This window comes from Idiotropiscis lumnitzeri, chromosome 2, assembly GCF_059441095.1.
Source record: "Idiotropiscis lumnitzeri isolate Australia: NSW breed Sydney's pygmy pipehorse chromosome 2, RoL_Ilum_1.0, whole genome shotgun sequence".
Lineage (NCBI taxonomy): Eukaryota > Metazoa > Chordata > Actinopteri > Syngnathiformes > Syngnathidae > Idiotropiscis > Idiotropiscis lumnitzeri.
The window spans coordinates 24,735,315-24,755,301 of NC_142392.1; the positions used below are offsets into that span (position 1 = coordinate 24,735,315).

The window sequence follows — 19,987 nt, forward strand, 5'->3', positions numbered from 1 at the left end:
CTAGCTAGCCGCTAACGACTCATCGACAAGCAGAGATCAAGTGCAGATTTTTTGGAATTATCATTTGAAAATGTGTGCAAGAACGACACCCAAGTACAAAGAGAAACTTTGTGGAATAAAAGAAGAGAACGAGCAACATCTTCAACTGCTGGACGAAGTTTGCAACCAGCCTCGTGTTGTGCCACTCAAAGCAGGTTTGTACACGTCTTACTCTCATTTGCTTTGTAAAGAACGACTTTCTATCGTTAAAAATATGCATCACAACATTAAGTTGTTTGGGGAAATGCGTTCAAGGTTATTGCCGTTTTATTTTTAAATATTGCAAATAAAATCAGTGCAGAAAATAAATGCCAAAGAATAACCAATAGTGGGGGGTAAACTCCATGTTTTTTTTAAATAAAATTTGAACTGATTATTTTACATTTTCAATTTTCTCGTTTTTATATCTTGTTCAAGCAATTCCTTACGGAAGGAATTCTGCCTAACTCTACAAAATGTGCACACTGCGGCGAAAACATCAATGGCGGTTGATCAATTTTAGTGGATAAAACACAAAATATTAAGTTTTTTTTTTTTTTTTTAAATCAAGTACGTATTGGTCTTATTTGTTTATGAACTTTGTACTGTCTTGGTCGGGTGAGAGTCAAAGAACCTCGGGTGGCCCTGCACAGTTTTGTACACATGTGCGTAGTTTCACCTCATCCAAACATTTAAAATACATTGAATGCATCCATCCAAGGTTGCACGGATCTCATCGGTGAACAAGCGCATGCTGCAAGGAATGCATCTGCATCTTTGGCTTACTATGGGCTGAAAAATGGAGAACGTCACAACCCCCTTTTCTACCTACAAGTACAGGAATATTTAGTTCCTGGTAATAAAGTTCCTGTGGCCCAGGTGGTTTGCATCTCCACCGCAACTCATAGTTCCTGGTAATTTTTGCAAATGAAAATGATGACGGAACAATGGGAGTTGTTGTTACTTTGTTACTCATTACTGACACCCTATGGCTGTTAAGCGTCATTGCAGTTACAAAATAATTCAGTGAAGTCTAATAATATTATGGTGTATCTTAGTCTATTTTTAATACATATTGGATAACTTTAAAATATACGTTATTAAAATATGTCAAAGTGAAAGTGTTGTTGCTTAATTTATGTGTAGGGATTTTGACTCTTCAAACGTTAATTTTGTTTTAAAATTTATTTAGAAACAGAAATTTTATAAAAAAGTAAAAAGGGGAATGTTGGAACGTACTAGCAGGCTAAATGTCATTTTGGGCAAAAAAAAAACCAAACAAAAAAAAAACCAAACGTAAATCATGCAATAAATAGCGACTCTGATGCCAGGGCCCCTTTAATTCTTTTAGGGATCCAGATTATAATGAAAGCAAAAAGTACCCACGATGAAACTATCCATAAATGCAAAATGAAATACTTGGAAACATATTTCGCTTGAAGGATTTCTATTCTATCAATGACATTATGTTGTGATGGCCCCCAGTGGCCCCATCAATATGTTTGGGTCCCACAACAGGTGTTCCATCAGACGCACACAATAGCCTGTGTGTGCTAACTTCAGCTAGCTTCCAGAAACGTCTGTGACTATGTCAGGAATGAAATCGGGCCTCAGCCGCAACGTGCTTCCTTTTTAAATGCTCGTTTATCACTGTTGTGCTGCTAGGAAAGGCAGGTTTACATCGTTGGCCGTAATTTTGTGAAATGCCCCCATGGTCCGGTCCAATTTGGGGTCACACGCATTGCATGCATCACAACATTAATGCGGCAGGCACAAGTCAAGGTAGCACGGTAGAAACAAAAGAAGACAAAGTCGATGCACGAGGTTTGACTTGACGAAACCAAATGTATGTTTGTCTTTTTGTGTACTGCAGACGTCAGTGAATACGATCTCCGTTCTGTGAAAGAGGAGCCAGACTTGACTCACATCAAAAAGGAGGAGGAGGAGATCAACAAGTCACCAGTTAACGTTCTCCCTATAAAGACTGAAGATGAAAACAAGGATGAGAGTGAGGACAACAGAGGGGCGGAGCCTCCAAGCAGCAGCTCAAGTCATCACGTGACAACAGAAGGTGATGAAGACCAATGGGGGCCATCACAAGCACAAAATGAGGACACATCATCAGACGCTCATGACGATGATGATGATGATGATGATGATGATGATGATGATGGGCAAGCTCAAGGTGAAAGGGCATGTCACACTGACTCATTCACTTCAAAGCTGTCTTTAAAAGGGCACAGAAAAACACACAGTGGTGAAAAACAGTTTTCTTGCTCGGTTTGTGGCAAAAGCTTCATGCATAAGTCAACGTTTACAATCCACACAAGAACACACACTGGAGAAAAACCTTTTTCCTGCTCAGTTTGTGGAAAATGCTTCTCTGAAAGGGGAAATTTAACAGAACACACAAGAACACACACTGGAGAAAAACCCTTTTCCTGCTCAGTTTGTGGCAAAAGCTTCTCTGGAAAGTCTAATTTAAGAAAACACGCAACAACACATAGTGGAGAAAACCCTTTTTCTTGCTCAGTTTGTGGTAAAAGATTTTCTCTAAAGTCCAGATTCACAGAACATACAAGAACACACACTGCAGAACCTCCTTCTTGCTTAGTTTGTGGTAAAAGCTTCTCCCAAAAGGCTCATTTAACAAGCCACACAAGAACACACAGTGGGGAAAAATCTTTTTCCTGCTCAGTTTGTGGCAGAAGCTTCTCTCATAAGTCAACTTTAACAAGGCACACAAGAACTCACAGTGGAGAAAAACCTTTTTCCTGCTCATTTTGTGGAAAATGCTTCTCTCAAAAGTCTTATTTAAGAAATCACACAAGAACACACAGTGGAGAAAAACCTTTTTCCTGCTCAGTTTGTGGAAAATGCTTCTCTGAAAAGTCACATTTACAAAGCCACACAAGAACACACAATGGAGACAAGCCATTCAGTTGCAGCGTTTGTGCTAAAAAATTCGCCACTAAACAGCATGCTGCGAGACACGATTGTGATGGTGAGAATATAGGGCTGGGCGATATGACCTAAAATCAATATTGCGATAAATTGAGCAATTTTTCCTCGGTAATGATCAATGCACGATAAATTCCCCCTGAGGACCAAAATCAAAATAAATGCAGGAAATGCATATTAACAGTTTTTTTTATTGACCAACTGGTACACATCACTTTCAATGAAAAATAATAGTACAAAAACCATTTGTATAAACATTCCAAATATCTTGCTTTGCATGATTTGAACAATGTCACAAAGAACAGGAGAAAAAGGGTACCTCTCACAAAATCTTTTTCTGCAAATAGATTGTGCCGAGATGCTGTAATGCCATTTGCAAAGGCCTAGATTTATGTAAAGGTATGTTGAAAACAATATAAATAATGCCATGTGCAAAGGAGCTAGTCGCCCGTAAACAAAATGCAAAATAAAATGAAAAAAAATGTCAATGGATTGCCAATGCCAAATAAACAAGTGTGCTTCATCAGGAAAATGCCGTCTCGAGTACTCCGGTGCGCAGTCGCCACTTGTCGTCTACGTCATGCACAGTCAGGCTCAAACAGGGATCCATGTTGCGACTCGACCACAAGTCGGATGTGGATGCAAAATGCTTGACATGTCTCCGCTCCCGTCCCGATGTTGTCCATATTGGGATGTGCTGCTTGCGGCAAATATTTTTGACCTGTTGTCGGCTACTTTCATGAGGCGTTTAAATCCTATGCGCTCCACTATAACGAGAGGAGCTATAGCTTTAGCTATGTGCTAAGCTATCGCGTCCACCTCTGAGACGTTCTCTCGTATGGTGTCGCCTCCGTTATGGGCTGTTGTCACTTGTCCAACCTTGCTTCTCACTTTGAACTTTTAGCACAAGCTCCAAGTCAACAGCATGGTTGTGTTGTGGGAGGTGAAAAAGAAAAGGTTGGACGCGCTGTTTCAGGTGTTTACGACGCACTTTGTAGTTCATGTTCTTTTGCTTCAAACATCGTCTTTATGGAACCCAAAACATTTCCAAACGACAGATGTCGAATTTCTTTTCGGGACAAGCACAACAGGAACAACTTCAACTAACGTTACTTCGGCTTCAGCCGTGTCAGCCGCTTCGGGATTTGAATCGCCAGCAACGACCACGTCGTCAGTTTTCTTTCTAGTTCAGCTGGGTGGAGTCACATGACTAAAAAGACTTTTCTTTTTTTTTTTTAAACACTGAATTTTCCGACATGGGCAAAATTATTGTATTAAATTTCGGTAACAGTAAAGTTTCGGTTTATCGTCCAGCCCTACGAGAATAGCAGCGATCCTTGAAGCTTAAAAAAAAGGACAAAAAAAACTGAAGGAACCGACTCTTTGTGGTAAGATGCAAATGTGATTTTGAATAAAATATGATAAATTTAATTTTGCAAAGCTTTTTTATTGACATTAAGCCAATGTGATCAGTGCCAGAATAACCTATATGTCTGAGTGATGATTATTTTTTTGGTGATTTTACATCAAGATGTAAATAAAATTATTTGCCTTTGCCTGGAATAACATTTTTTAACATTATGCTTTTCAGTTGTCTTTTTAATCGCACCTAATGGAAAAGGTGTGAGAAGAAACGGTGCTCATGAAATCGGTGCCTTCCACAATCATCAATAAAATCACTTGTTCCACTTGCTCAACTGGCCTTCATTACGCTGTGAAAAGGTGAAAAACAGAACTAGAAGTTGAACTATAAAAAGAACAAGACAGAGAAACGCAAGTGGTCTCCGTTTCTCTCAAAGGTTTTGGAATGTCAGGAGTTGGCAACTTGATGGCGACTGGAGTCAGCGTTTATTTGTCACCATGGACGAGATGATTCGCATCACGCACTTTGTTGCTGCTGCTGTCTGAATTGGACCCTGGAGGTCACCTGCCAGCTTCCCTGAATTTCACCGGCGGATCTTCAGCTATCCCACGTCTGACCCCAGATTGTTGGGGAATTTTCAGCAGTTAGGGAAGATCAATGAGATAGTCTGGAAAATAAATTGTCCTTTGGGTCAGTCTGCAGAGTGATCTCAGTGGGAGAAGTGCTGGGAAGATACTGATGCACACAGGAAGATGAAAATTTATTTGACAGGAACTTTGTAATCTTAAAACAAAAAGATATTTTTTCTGCGTTGAGCCTACTTATCAGTCAAGTTCGTGTTGTTTTGGCTTCACAAAGAATCCTCGAGTACAAGAAGCGAAAGGCACTTTCTTCAAAAGCAGGTGGCCACAATAAATAACAAAAACCTTAATGCAAAATAATTTTCCAGAACATTAAGATTGAAAAAAATAGTGACACAAATATTTAAAAAGTAACGACAGTAACGATTAAACATTGAATATGAAATTATTACTAAAATAGTTCAATGAATCTAGAAATAAATAATCACCGTAGTTTAATGAATACTGAAATGAATAATGACATATTTAAGTTATTTAAGTTATAAACACTGAAATCATTCTTTAACACTAACATTTAGAGAATAAAACAGTGATTTTAAAAGACGCAACCACGTCGCTGGCGAAAAACCCTGAAAAAAGGCAAAGGTGCAAACATGTCATAAAGTTTCACTTTATCATCCCAACTGTTAATAATAGGGAAATACATTTGGAATACTATCCAACCAACAACATGGTGTCAGATGTGAAAACAAAACCAGCAACAAAAGTAAAATTCAATACATCTGTCAAGTTCATATTTGGGAACTAAAATGTTTGGTCATATGCATACGGTTTAAATCGTACGTTTTTTTTCTATGTTGAGAAGAAGATAACAATGATTTGCATCGCAAATGGCGACATCTGTCGGTGAGTTGGTGACAGTGCTCGACACAGCCAGCAGCCAATCATATCACAGCGGGGTGTGTTGTTCTTCCGCTTTCGTGCTGAACAAACTGCGGTTTTCACGAAGGAGATCCATTCAGTCATTTTCTCGATGGAAAAGAAACGACGCCATCTTTCATTTGTCTCGTCGAACAAAGAGAAGCTCACGAGTTATCGCCAAGCAAAGACCAAGTGCGGATTTGTTGAGATTGACGTTTGAAAATGTGTGCTAGAACGACACCCAAGTACAAAGAGGAACTTTGTGGAATAAAAGAAGAGAACGAGCAACATCTTCAACTGCTGGGCGAAGTTTGCAAGCAGCCTCGTGTTGTGCTACACAAAGCAGGTTTGTCTACGTTTTACTCTCATTTGCTTTGTAAAGAACGACTTTCTATCGTAAGCAACATGCATCACAATATCAATTTGTTTGTGGAAATCGTTCAAGGTCATTGCCGTTTTATTTTTAAATATTGCCTTTTACTTGCCGGTTTGCTGAACATTTGTTGATGCCAAATGAAATCAGTGCAGAAAATAAATGCCAAAGAAAAAACAATAGTGGGGGGTAAACTGTGTTTTTCCCCCCAGTTTAAAATTCGAACTGATTATTTAACATTTTACATTTTCTAGTTTTTATATCTCGTTAAAGCAATTCCTTATTGAAGGAATTCTACCTGACTCTAAAAAAATGTATACACTGTGGCGAAATTATTAATGGTGGTTGATCAATTCTAGTGGATAAAACACTAATAAGAAAAAAAAAATTACGGATTGGTATTATTTATTTTTTCACTTTGTCGTGGCTTGGTCGGGTGAGAGTCAATGAACCTCGGGTGGCCTTGCACAGTTGTGTGAATATGTGCGTACTTCACCTCATCCAAACATTTAAAATACATTTAATGCATCGCGCATACGAACTCGGGCATGCTAGCACTGACACTCTTCTGCCCTGACCATGTGTAGAACTGAAAATATGGTGTAGACAGTGAGCTAAACAATTTTCCAAAAAAAACACAAAGCGTAAAGAGGTCTTCCTTCATGTTTTTCTGGAAGTCCTTTTTGTGAAACTGCAAACAAATACAGAGAATGACAAGGAAAACAAGTGGATATATATATATATATATATATATATATATATATATATATGTATATATATATATATATATATATATATATATACAAAACATGTATCTCTCATGCCATTCATATCCCCATAAGAAATAAAAACAACAAACAGTACTGATGCATTCTGGGAGCCTCAGCCAATCAGATGGCTGGTTAGAGAGATGTGAGTGGTGTGCTTTGGGCCATGTGTTTTTATTTATTTTTTTGCAGTCTGTTGTTTAAACCTGTGATGTATCTTGCTTGCAATAACATTAATGATAAGACAGACTAAGACACTGTGGACAGCTGCCATTTTGTCCAGCTTTCTCCTGCACCATCTCCAAACACCGTATTCACCAAATATATATGTCACAGTCAATTTGAAGCAAAGATGTCTCAGATTTTGGCCGGCAGGGTGTGCTAACATGCACTCTGAAATACCTCAAGGGGAACATGCCCGATGGTCGAGCGAGTTGCTCAGTCCATATAATAGGCGAGTCGCATTACAAGAAGCCTAGTTTGTTTTGGGGAAGATTTAGGACAGGGGTCTTCAATCCTGTTCCTCGAGGGCCAGTGTCCTGTCCATTTTCCACCTCTCCCTGGTGCAACACACCTGAACGATCATTTTCTAGCTTCTGCAGACCTTGTTGATTATCGGATCATTTGAATCAGCTGTGTTGCAGCAGGGGGAGATGGAAAACCTGCAGGGACACCGGCCCTCGAGGAACAGGATTGAGGAACTCTGATTTAGGACTTTAAAGTGCGCCTTATGGTCATGAAAACACGGTACCCACTATCTCTTAATGCAAAATGAAATACTTGTAAACATATTTCACTTGAACGATTCCTATTTTATCAATGACATTATGTTGCGATGGCCCCCAGTGGTCCCCATCAATAAGTTAGGGTCCCACAACAGGTGTTCCATCAGACGCACACGATAGCCTGTGTGTGCTAACTTCAGCTCCCTTCCAGAAACGTCTGTGACTATGTCAGGAATGAAATCGGGCATCAGCCACCAAGTGGTTCCTTTTTAATTGCTCGTTTATCACTGTTGTTGTGCTGCGAAAGGGAGGTTTACATCGTAGGACGTAATTTTGTGAAATGCCCCCATGGTCTGGTCCAAATCGGGGTCGCACGCATTGCTCCGTGTGCGGCAGGCACAATTCAAGGTAGCACTGTCGAAACAATATAAGACAAAGTCGCCGCATGAGGTTTGACTTGACCAGACCAAATGTGTGTTTGTCTTTTTGTGTCTTGCAGACGTCAGTGAAAACGATCTCCGTTCTGTGAAAGAGGAGCCAGACTTGACTCGCATCAAAAACAAGGAGGAGGAGGAGATCAACAAGTCACCGGTGAACGATGTCCCTATAAAGACTGAAGATGAAAACAAGGGTGAGGGTGAGGACAACAAAGGGGCGGAGCCTACAAGCATCAGTTCAAGTCATCACATGACAACAGAAGGTGATGCTAATCACTGGGGGCCAACACAAGCACATAGTGAGGAGACATCATCACGCTGTTTTCATGATGATGATGACGATTCTGATGATGATGTTGACCATGACCATGACAATGTTGATGGGCAAGCCAAAGGTGAAAGGGCATGTCACACTGACTGTTGGGTATGTCCTCACTGTGGGAAATCATTAACTTCAAAGTCGTCTTTAAAACGGCACACAAGAACACACAGTGGAGAAAAACCCTTTTCCTGTTCAGTTTGTGGCAAAACCTTCTCTCGGAAGTCTAATTTAACGATCCACACAAGAACACATAGTGGAGAAAAACCTTTTTCATGCTCAGTTTGTGGCAAGAATTTCTCTCTCAAGTCAAGTTCAATGAAACACATAAGAACACACACTGGAGAAAAACATTTTTCCTGCTCAGTTTGTGGCAAGAGTTTCTCTCGAATGTCAAGTTTAAGAATGCACACAAGAACACACAGTGGAGAAAAACCTTTTTCCTGCTCAGTTTGTGGCAAGAGTTTCTCTCGAAAGTCAAGTTTAACAGAGCATATTAGAACACACAGTGGAGGAAACCCATTTTCCTGCTCAGTTTGTAGCAAAAGTTTCTCTCAAAAGTCTCATTTAACGAGCCACACAAGAACACACAGTGGGGAAAAACCCTTTTCTTGCTCAATTTGTGGTAAAAGCTTCTCTCGAAAGTCTAATTTAACAATCCACACAAGAACACACAGTGGAGAAAAACCTTTTTCATGCTCAGTTTGTGGCAAGAATTTCTCTCTCAAGTCAAGTTCAATGAAACACATAAGAACACACACTGGAGAAAAACATTTTTCCTGCTCAGTTTGTCGCAAGAGTTTCTCTCGAATGTCAAGTTTAAGAATGCACACAAGAACACACAGTGGAGAAAAACCTTTTTCCTGCTCTGTTTGTGGCAAGAGTTTCTCTCGAAAGTCAAGTTTAACAGAGCATATTAGAACACACAGTGGAGGAAACCCATTTTCCTGCTCAGTTTGTAGCAAAAGTTTCTCTCAAAAGTCTCATTTAACGAGCCACACAAGAACACACAGTGGGGAAAAACCCTTTTCTTGCTCAATTTGTGGTAAAAGCTTCTCTCGAAAGTCTAATTTAACAATCCACACAAGAACACACAGTGGAGAAAAACCTTTTTCATGCTCAGTTTGTGGCAAGAATTTCTCTCTCAAGTCAAGTTCAATGAAACACATAAGAACACACACTGGAGAAAAACATTTTTCCTGCTCAGTTTGTCGCAAGAGTTTCTCTCGAATGTCAAGTTTAAGAATGCACACAAGAACACACAGTGGAGAAAAACCTTTTTCCTGCTCTGTTTGTGGCAAGAGTTTCTCTCGAAAGTCAAGTTTAACAGAGCATATTAGAACACACAGTGGAGGAAACCCATTTTCCTGCTCAGTTTGTAGCAAAAGTTTCTCTCAAAAGTCTCATTTAACGAGCCACACAAGAACACACAGTGGGGAAAAACCCTTTTCTTGCTCAATTTGTGGTAAAAGCTTCTCTCGAAAGTCTAATTTAACAATCCACACAAGAACACACAGTGGAGAAAAACCTTTTTCTTGCTCAGTTTGTGGTAAAAGTTTTTCTCTTAAGTCACGATTAACAAAACATACAAGAACACACAGTGGAGAAAAACCCTTTTCCTGCTCAGTTTGTAGCAAAAGTTTCTCTCAAAAGTCTAATTTAACAAGCCACGCAAGAACACACAGTGGAGAAAAACCTTTTTCCTGCTCAGTTTGTGGCAAAAGCTTCTCAGTGAAATACCATTTCACAATGCACACAAGAACGCACAGTGGAGAAAAACCTTTTTCCTGCTCAGTTTGCGGTAAAAGTTTCTCTCGAAAGTCAAGTTTAACAGAACATATAAGAACACACAGTGGAGAAAACCCCTTTTCCTGCTCACTTTGTGGCAAAAGCTTCTCTGATAAGTCAACTTTAACAAAACATAGAAGAACACACAGTGTGGGAAAACCTTTTTCCTGCTCAGTTTGTGGGAGACGCTTCTCTGGAAAGTCAAATTTACGAATCCACACAAGAACACACAATGGAGACAAGCCATTTAGTTGCAGCGTTTGTGCTAAAAAATTCTTCACTAAACAGAGTGCTGAGAGACACGATTGTTCTGGTGAGAGTTGCAGCGATCCTTCAAGCTTAAAAAAAGGACAAAAAAAACCCTGAAGAAACCCGACTCTTGTCGACAGATGTCAAATTTCTTTTCGGGACAAGCACAACAGGAACAACTAACGTTACTTCGTCTTCAGCCGTGTCAGTCGCTTCTGGATTTGAATCGTCAGCAACGACCGCATTGTCAGTTTTCTTTCTCGTTCAGCTGGGTGGAGTCACGTGACTACAGCCGCTCAAGCCGTCTTAAAGGGGCATGAACATAGCTGCAGACAGAAAGGACTTCTTTTTTTTTTAAACACCGAATTTACCGACATGGGCTGCCAGGATGGCCGAGTGGTCTAAGGCGCCGCGTTCCGGTCCCAGTCTCCCCAGGAGGCCTGGGTTCGAACCTCGAATTTCCCCATTGTGGGACTAATAAAGGCAATATTATTATTATTAAAAATGATTATATTAAATTTCGGTCACAGTAAATTTTCCGTTTATCGCCCAGCCCTATGAGAATAGCAGCGGTCCTTGAAGCTTAAAAAAGACAAAAAAACTGAAGGAACCGATTCTTTGTGGTAAGATGTAAATGTGATTTTGAATAAAATATGCAAAATTAAATTTTGCTAAGTTTTTATTGACATTAAGCCGATGTGATCATTGCCAGAATAACCAATGTGTCTGAGTGATGATGATTTTTGTGTGTGTGTGTTTATATCAAACATGTAAATAAAATTAATTGCCTTTGCCTGGAACATTTGTTAACGTTATGCTTTTCAGTTGTCTTTTTAATCGTACCTAATGGAAAAGGTGTGAGAAGAAACGGTGCTTATGAAATCGTTGCCTTCCACAATCATCAATAAAAACACTTGTTCCACTTGCTCAACTGGCCTTCATTACGCTGTGTGAAAAGGTGAAAAACTGAACAAGAAGTTCAACTATGAGAAGAACAAGAGAGAGAAATGCAAGTAGTCTCAGTTTCTCTCAAAGGTTTTGGAATGTCAAGAGTTGGCAACCTGATGGCGACTGGAGTCAGCGCTGGTTGTCACCCCGAAGGAGATGATCCGCATCACGCAGTTCGTTGCTGCTGCTGTCTTAATTGGACTCTGGAGGTCACCCGCCAGCGTCCCTGAATTTCACCAGCGGATATTCAGCTATCCCAAGTCTGACCCCAGATTGTTGTGGAATTTTCAGCAGTAAGGGAAGATCAATGAGATAGTCTGGAAAATAAATTGTCTTTTGGGTCAGTCTGCAGAGTGATCTCAGTGAGAGAAGTGCGTGGGAAGATACTGACGCACACAGGAAGATGAAGATTTATTTGACAGGAACTGTGGAATCTTAAAACAAAAAGATACTTTTTCTGCGTTGAGCCTACTTATCAGTCAAGGTCGTGTTGTTTTGGCTTCACAAAGAATCCTCGAGTACAAGATGCGAAAGGCACTTTCTTCAAAAGCAGGTGGCCACAATAAATAACAAAAACCTTACTTGCTAAATAATTTTCCATAACATTAAGATTGAACAAAATAGTGACACAAATATTTAACAAGTAAACACAACTCACACAAATAACATACGATTGTCAGTTAAGGCGAAACACATCAAACAATTGTATGTTAAGTCGAGACATTGACTTCTCATTTTCTATGTAGCCCGACCGGCAAGTCATTCCTCTTCATTTGAGCAACCTTCAAAAGAACATCTCCTTCCTGCAGGTTCGGCTTCTTGGTCCTCCCTATACAACGAAACTGAATTCCACTCATATACTCCTTTTCCCAGCGATCCCAGAACATGTTAGCGAGGATCTGGACTCGCTGCCATCGACTCCTCAAGAGATCGCGTCATTGAATTGGCCAGGTGGTACATGCGGTGTGCCAACCTTCTGGGTCAGCAGCATAGCAGGAGTGAGTATTACAGGCTGATCTGGATCCGTGGAGACAGAAGTGAGGGGCCTTGCATTGATAATTGCAGTAACCATGAAAGTCACCAAAACTTCGTGTGTGAGCCTAGCATGGCCATGCTGAAGGAGCATGGCATGCAGGATACGGCGTACAACACCAACCATGTTCCACCCATGCGAGAGCCATGCGGGGGATTAAACTTCCATTTGCACTCCTGTTCTGCATGATAGTTATCGATTTGTGTGTTGTGGCAACCGCTTTTGTCGGTCTGCAGCTCTCTGCAGGCACTCACAAAGTTAGTGCCATAGTCCGATCGGAACCGCTTCACAGAGCTTCTAATGGCGAAAAAAAACGCCTGAGCGAATTTATGAAGCATGACGTATCCATAGACTCGATCACCTCAATGTGGACCGCCCGCGTACACATGCAGGTAAAAATGACTGCCCATCTTTTGGCATTGACTTGACCACCTCTAGTTTTTCGCAACATCACCAACCCGGGGCCAAACACGTCCAGGCCGACATATGTAAAGGGTGGATCTGTACGTAGTCGGTCGGTAGTCAAGTCAGCCATGATCTGTTCTTCCTGTTTCCCTCGCCGCTCGCAGCAGGTCACACAGTTGAAGATGAAGCTACTGATCGCTCTCTTTCCCCCAACGATCCAGAATCCGGCTGCCCTTATGGCTCCTTCCGTGAAATGTCTGCCCTGGTGACAAACTCTCTTGTGGAAGTGTCGGATCAGCAGCTGAGTAACGTGACGTCTGCTAGGAATAAGTATAGGGTGCAACTCATCGGATGTGATCTGGGCTCTCGCTAGCCGACCTCCAACTCTGAGGATTTGATCAGGATCAATGAAAGGACAGAGCTTGCCAGGGTTCGCGGTTAACTTTAAAAACTGCTTGCCCATAGAGCAAGTGCCACTAAAATTTGCCTTGCCCGAGTGGCCAAATTACTTGCCCGACTTGGGCAAGTGACACTTTTTTTTCTCAAAGAATAAAATGTTTAGGGTTGTAAAATGTGCGCCATAAATGTAAATAAACATATAATCTGATAAGCATAAATTAATTTCATCATCAACCATGAAACCCTGCTCACAACAGCAAATGTATCATCCAGTGCAGTTATTGAAAATGTTAATTGTAGTTTTAATAATTAACAAATCTGCATGTTAAATTGGGAAAATGATATTACAGCAATCCAGATTATCAATTTTAAATCCAGGAGAGCCTATTAATTGAGGAATCACATGAGTAAATTATGAGTGTGGGAAATTTGTGTATTCCTTTAAGACCAGTGCCTGTGGTGCTGCCTCCATAAGTTTCATAGCATAAACAGAACACAGTCACTGACACCATGTCAGGTCACATCATGGAGCTAATGAATTAACAGCCAATAATCAAATATTACAGTGAACCCCCGCTACTTCGCGGTTCACCTTTCGCGGGTTCAGTGCTTCGCGGGTCTAAAAAATATTCGGGAGCATTGTAGTTTTGCCGAGCGGCACAAGGGGGCGCTGAAGCGGTTAGACGGTCGGCGTGCGCCGAAGAGGAGAGTGGACGAAGAAGAGAGTGGCCGAAGAAGAGCAGGTTCCCCCTGACACGATTGGTGGCGACGGACACGATCGGACACCGTGAGTGAGCTCCGAAGGAGACCGGCCGGCGTGTGTGGTAGTTAAGCCGAATAGGAGCACCTTCCGCCCGGGCAACGGCGGAGAGCGAGGCTGTCAGTTATGAATGAATAAATAAATAAATGAAGAATGCCACCTTTCATTTCACTGTCATGATCCGTGCCTGTCATGCCGCGTGTGTTTTTGTTTTTTCAGCTGTGTGGGCGTTCCTCCAGCGATAGTCTCGCGCCATGCCATCAGCTGCTGCGAGATGCGCTGATTACACTGGCTATATTGTGATTATAATAAATATTGTAACGTTGTATAATAAATCAGGCCAATTTGTCCATCAGCGAACGCTTTTATTATTAAGCCAAAAACGGCTGCTGTTGGCCGCAACCACGCCGATCAGAGAGAGAGCAACACAACGACAACAACATAAAGTTCACTCCCCTGCTGCCTTCACAGCCTCCACAGAAAAGAGGAAAACACAGAACCCTTGAACCATTTACAAAGTCGCTACACTATCTTTGTATCACCACCTTTTTTTCCCATGTCTGCGTTTGGAGAGTCCTGTTCAATCCTCCAGTTCTGCTGGAGGATCATAACATTCACAGGGCACACCGGACGGCATACCAGCAGGTAAAAGTCGAAGTAATTAAATAAATACAAAAAGAAGTAATTGAATAAATACAAAAATAATGGCTGGGGAATAAAAAAATAATAAGTTTTAATAATATTTGTTTTTTTGTTATAACATGAATTTCACTCTCTCTCTCTCTACCAGAATATATATATATATATATATATATATATATATATATATATATATATATATATATATATAGGTGCGAAGTATATATATATATACACAGTGTTTTTTTTTTTTTTTTTGAAGGTGTGACGCTACTTCGCGGATTTTCAGTTTTCGCGGGTGGTCTCGGTCCCCATTAACCGTGATAACCGGGGGTTCACTGTACTCCCTTCCTTACTCACAACTGAATTGTCTACTTAAAAATATTCGAGCTGAAATGTTCCGATTTGAACAAACTCGTCTCCACTTGTAAACATGCGCAGAAGGTAAGAAAACTTCCGGCTGTCAATTTTCGGCCGAAATATCGTAGGTTTTTGTGTTTTTCAAACTTCAAATGAGGATGCAACTACAGCAAGTTCCAATACTGCGGGATTTATTGACGTTCACTTTAACTCGACATTCACTGAACGAACTGATCCCCGTAGCGCTCGCCCATTGCCCCCCCCCCTCCCCCGATAAGGCCAATGGACCATGGTGGCTTCTGTCCATAAATCTACATCTGACCCAGGATTAACAAGACTGAAAGTCTTTTCTGGGGATCGATTCTCTGTTCTGGTCGTGAGGGAAGTAGGTTCCGTTAGCCATGTAGAAAAGGCCAGCTGCTCTGCCGGCAATGAACGAATGGCATGATCAGCTGGGTTGTCGGTGGTGTGCACATAGCACCACTGATTTGCCTTAGTGGAACCTCTGATGCGCTGCACACGATTGTGGACATAAACATAGAACCGCCTTGCCTCATTGTAGATGTAGCCAAGCACCACTTTGCTATCGGTGAATAACTTGACATCATCCAAAGCCACGTCCAACTCCTCTTGGAGCAGATCTGCTATCTCCACAGTCAATACAGTGGCACAGAGCTCGAGTCGTGGAACTGTGATCTCAGGTTTGGGGGAAAGCTTTGCTTTCCCGAAGATGAACCCTACTTCGCTGTGACACTTGACATCTGTCACTTTCAGATAAGCAACTGCACCTATAGCTTTTGTGGAAGCGTCACAAAAAAATACACATTACTTGTCTAAGAGCTGCAGACAGAGGGCGTGATGTGTACATTCTTGGAATTTCCAGCTCTTGTAAGTCCTTCAAGGCATCTTTTCATTTTTGCCACTTTTCATGACTCTCTTTTGGGAGTGGTACATCCCAGTCGCCAACATTCCGAGTAATGTCTCTGAGTGAAGATTGACCCTGAATGCTGAAGGGTGCAGCGAATCCCAGAGGGTTGTACAAACTGTTGACAGTAGACAGCACGCCACGTTTTGTGAATGGTCTCCAACAGGTGTCCACTCGAAACTGGAATGTGTCCATTGACAGGTCCCAGCCAAGGCCCAGGCTGCGTTGCATGGGAGTGAAATCCTGCCCAAGTTCAATCCCTTGCAGCTCCTTGGCAAGGTCTTTATTTGGAAACGCTCTCATGACATCCGGGCTGTTAGATGTGATTTTGTGCAATCGTAGAATGGATTGAGCTAGCATGTGTTGGGCTCTCTCCAACACGTCAACTGCTTCCATCACACTGGAGAATGACTTGAGAACATCATCGACATAAAAGTGGCGTTCAATGAAGAGTCTCACGTGGGCTCGGTACTCCTCTTCTCCTTCCACGGCCGTCTTCTTCAGCCCATATATGGCAACGGCTGGTGACAGAACTCCACAATGTCCCTGTCAATCTGATGGTTGTGAAACCACAGGAAGCGCAAGTAATTATGATGCGTATCTTCATCGAAAAAGCTGTTGAACATTTGTTGTACATCAGCCATTATTGCAATGGGTTCCGATCTGAAGCGTACAAGCACACCAACCAAACTGTTGTACAGATCTGGGCCCCTAAGTAGCACATCGTTAAGGGATGTGTTGTTGTAGTGAGCACTCGAGTCGAAGACTGCTCTGATTTGACCTGGCTTCTGGGGATGGTAGATACCAAAGCTTGGCAGATACCTGCATTCTTCATCATCTTTCAGAGGAGGGGCTACTTCTGCATGTCCATTACAGAACATCTGTTTCATGAATTCCACATAGTGGCCCTTCATTTCTGGTTTCTTCTTCAAGGTACGCCGAAGTGAAAGAAGACGGTTGAGTGCTTGTTCCCTGTTGTTCGGCAAGCGCTGTCTTGGAAACCGGAAAGGAAGTGGCGCCACCCAGCTGTTTCATTCATCCTTAGAGAAATGTTCACTCATGATGCGAAGGAAGATTTCCTCCTCAACTGATAGTGCCAGTCTATGGTCATCTACGGGATGGCAAAAAATCTGCTTGTTGAGCTTGTCGTGGGCTGACCTTCTGTGAAGTTGTTTGGGATGTTCACCGACAAACCTCTCTTTAGCACAGATGCTGTTCACGTAGGGTGTAAAGAAGCTGGCTCGACCATTCTCCAGGATACTGGTCCTGAAAGTGTTCACAATGGGTTTGTGGGCTCCCTTGAGGCACACATCTCCGATAATTACCCATCCCAAATCAAGGCGTTGGGCGTATGGTGCATAATGTGGCCCATTGCATTGACTGCGGACTTTGTGGACTCAAATGATATCCCGTCCCAGCAGCAGAAGGATTTCAGTCGAAAGGTCAAGAGGGGGTATCTTGGAAGCAATTGTTCTCAGATGGTGATGATGTATGACAGCCTCGTGAGTTGGAATTTCCTCTCTGTTATTTGGTATCAGATTACACTCAATGAGTGTTGGCAGTGCTAGGGAAACTGCGCCGTCCATAGACTCTATCATAAAATCTGGGGCTCTTCTTTCCACTGGTCTCTGTTACGCCAGAGCATGTTTTCAGCGTGTAGGGGCAGACCATTCCTTGAACGCTAAACATGTCAAAGATCGCGGCTTTGGCCAGTGACTTGTTACTCTGGTTGTCCAATACCACATACATTCTCTTCTTCTGTTCAGGATGTCCTTTAGGATACACCATGACCAGACACATTTTGGAGCATGACCTTCCACTTAAACCCTCCCCGCAGACCTCTGAGCAGCTGGAGGCAGTTACAGGCGAGTTCTCATTTTCCTCCCCGCAATTGCCCCCTGCTGAAGTGATGAGTCCTCTTGTCATCCAAGGAGGTGGACCGTCATGTAGGGCTGTGGTGGTCACTGTTGCACTCAGCGCAGCAAATGTCAATCTTACAGTCCCTGGCTTTATGGCTTGTTGACATACAACATCTGAAGCAAATATATAAGGCTCTTTCAGGAAACTCTTCCTTTCTTCCAAACTCTTCATTCTGAAACCCCTACATTTCCTGAGAGAGTGTGGTTTCTTGTGAAGGGGGCCGTTCTTCTCTGGGTCTATGAGGGAGTTGTCTTCATCTGAGGAGTTGGAGGCCTCAACCTCTGTTTTTTTTTTTTTTTGCTGAGACAGGAAGTTTAGCTTTCCACAGCTTAGGTGAAGGCTTCTCATCCTTGCAGGGCGCTGTGCTGAAACCTTGGAGGGAAAAACTCGGATCCATTCTCATGTCTGCTTGACTATTCACGAAATCAACAAAAAATGAAAAAGGGGGATATAGGACGAGTTGCTCTTTCTTGTATGCCGTCCCTCGGCTAACCCATGTGTATTGGAGATTATGTGGAAGTTTCTCCACAATTGAGTTTATGCCTCTAGCTGAGTCAAGGAAACTGAGACCTGGTAGGTAACCTTCATTCTTTGCGGCTTCTATCTCAAGGAGAAGGTCTGCAAGCTCCTGAAGATGTTATTTTTGGTAGTGTTTTTTGGTAAATCCTTCAGATGTTGAAACAATGAAGCCTCAATCACCTCTGGAGAGCCATAAGCCTTATCCAAACGTTGCCATAGCTTGTTGAGTCCGGCTGTTGGATCGCTGACATGGACCGCTCTGATCCTCAGACCGTGTTCAAGGGACTCCCCGCCAAGCCACCTGGTGAGTAAATCCAGCTGCTCGCTAGGTTTGAGCTTCAAGCCTTCAAGGGCATTGTGGAAAGAAGATTTCCATGACATATAGTTCTCTGGACGATTGTCAAACACTGTGAACCCTGCGTTGAGGAGGTCGCGTCGAGCGAGGAAAGCGACTAGGTCAGAGACGTCTGTAGACTTGAGTGCGTGCTTGTCACTGACCTTGTGTGGTGAACTCGCTGTGCTGATGTCCTGTGGTAAGTAGGGAGTGAAATCATCGTCGTTGGCATGAGGAGACATTTGTTGGAGCGTGGTTTGAGGATGCTTGAAACTTTGTGTGGTAAGTGGCAATACGTGCCGCAACACGTGCCGATTGGCATCAAAGGTGTCTTCGTGTTGGGGTTGTAAAGTATTTCCCGTCTCTCTTTTATCATTATATTAATCTTTTATTCGATGGCTGAAGTGCGCATTAATAGAGCCATTTGTACGTTACTTAAAATCCGCTGGTGATAAAGGAGACCAATAGCTGCATCACTCTCAGCGTTTTGGTTTTCTGCAGCAGCTTCGAGCACCTTTGCAGTCGCCAGTGCATCTTCAGCTTCGCCTTCTTCTTTAAGAGCGTTCAGTGTTGCATCAATTTGCGTGCGTTGAACCATCATGTCATTTTGGAGTTTTGCATATTCAGCTTTTTTTCCGTCCAGCTTCCACCTTTGCTCGTGCTTCTGCTGCGATCTGGCTTGAATTTGATTTGGCAGAGCGATGCGAGGATGATGCTCTTTTTGCATTTGACTTGGAATAACGTGAAGATGACCCATTTGAAGCTCCACATTCTGACCTATTTTCCAAGTTAGATATTTCATGTCGGTCGGACATACTGCTGGAGTAGTGTGTAGGACATCCACACTTGCGCTCTTGATATGGAAACCTTTTCAATCTTCTGCCCTGACCATGTGTAGAACTGAAAATATGGTGTAGACAGTGTCGAGTGACGCGCGTTGTCAGGCAAATTGATAGAACATATAGGAGGTAATATAGTATGAATTGGGCTAAGACCGAGTAGAAAGGTCACTAAATTTAGCCTTAACAAACAATTCTCAAGAATAGACACGAGATGGCGACAGTGCCGACGGCACGCCAGCTCAGATGGGGGTCTTATTGTTAATAAAAAATAGTTAAAACATACACATATCAAAGTCAATGCCTCAAAATGCTCTTGCTATGTTCAACACATGACTTACGATGAATCACATAACACAAATGGATTGGGGGAAAACCCCTAGTTAACTTAGACAGCCAGTCAG

At 42.2% G+C, this 19,987-nt stretch overlaps 3 protein-coding genes across 3 annotated transcripts in view; all 3 read left to right on the forward strand.

Moving 5' to 3' along the window:
* The window catches only part of LOC148342055 (uncharacterized), a 458,829-nt gene that overhangs the window by 295,604 nt on the left and 143,238 nt on the right, over positions 1-19,987 (forward strand). The gene's annotated exons all lie outside the window — the stretch shown is intronic.
* Positions 2,317-3,895, forward strand: LOC148342069 (uncharacterized). The gene has a single exon (XM_088284463.1). The coding sequence runs from the start codon at positions 2,317-2,319 to the stop codon at positions 3,052-3,054; it is 738 nt and encodes a 245-aa protein (XP_088140589.1). The 3' UTR covers positions 3,055-3,895.
* Positions 6,797-10,854, forward strand: LOC148342070 (uncharacterized). The gene is made up of 2 exons (XM_088284477.1): positions 6,797-6,800; positions 8,209-10,854. The coding sequence occupies exons 1-2, from the start codon at positions 6,797-6,799 to the stop codon at positions 10,617-10,619; spliced, it is 2,415 nt and encodes an 804-aa protein (XP_088140603.1). The 3' UTR covers positions 10,620-10,854.

Excerpts from the sequence above, each read along its gene's own strand:
- LOC148342069 (XM_088284463.1), top strand. The coding sequence starts at position 2,317 with ATGCATAAGTCAACGTTTACAATCCACACAAGAACACACACTGGAGAA.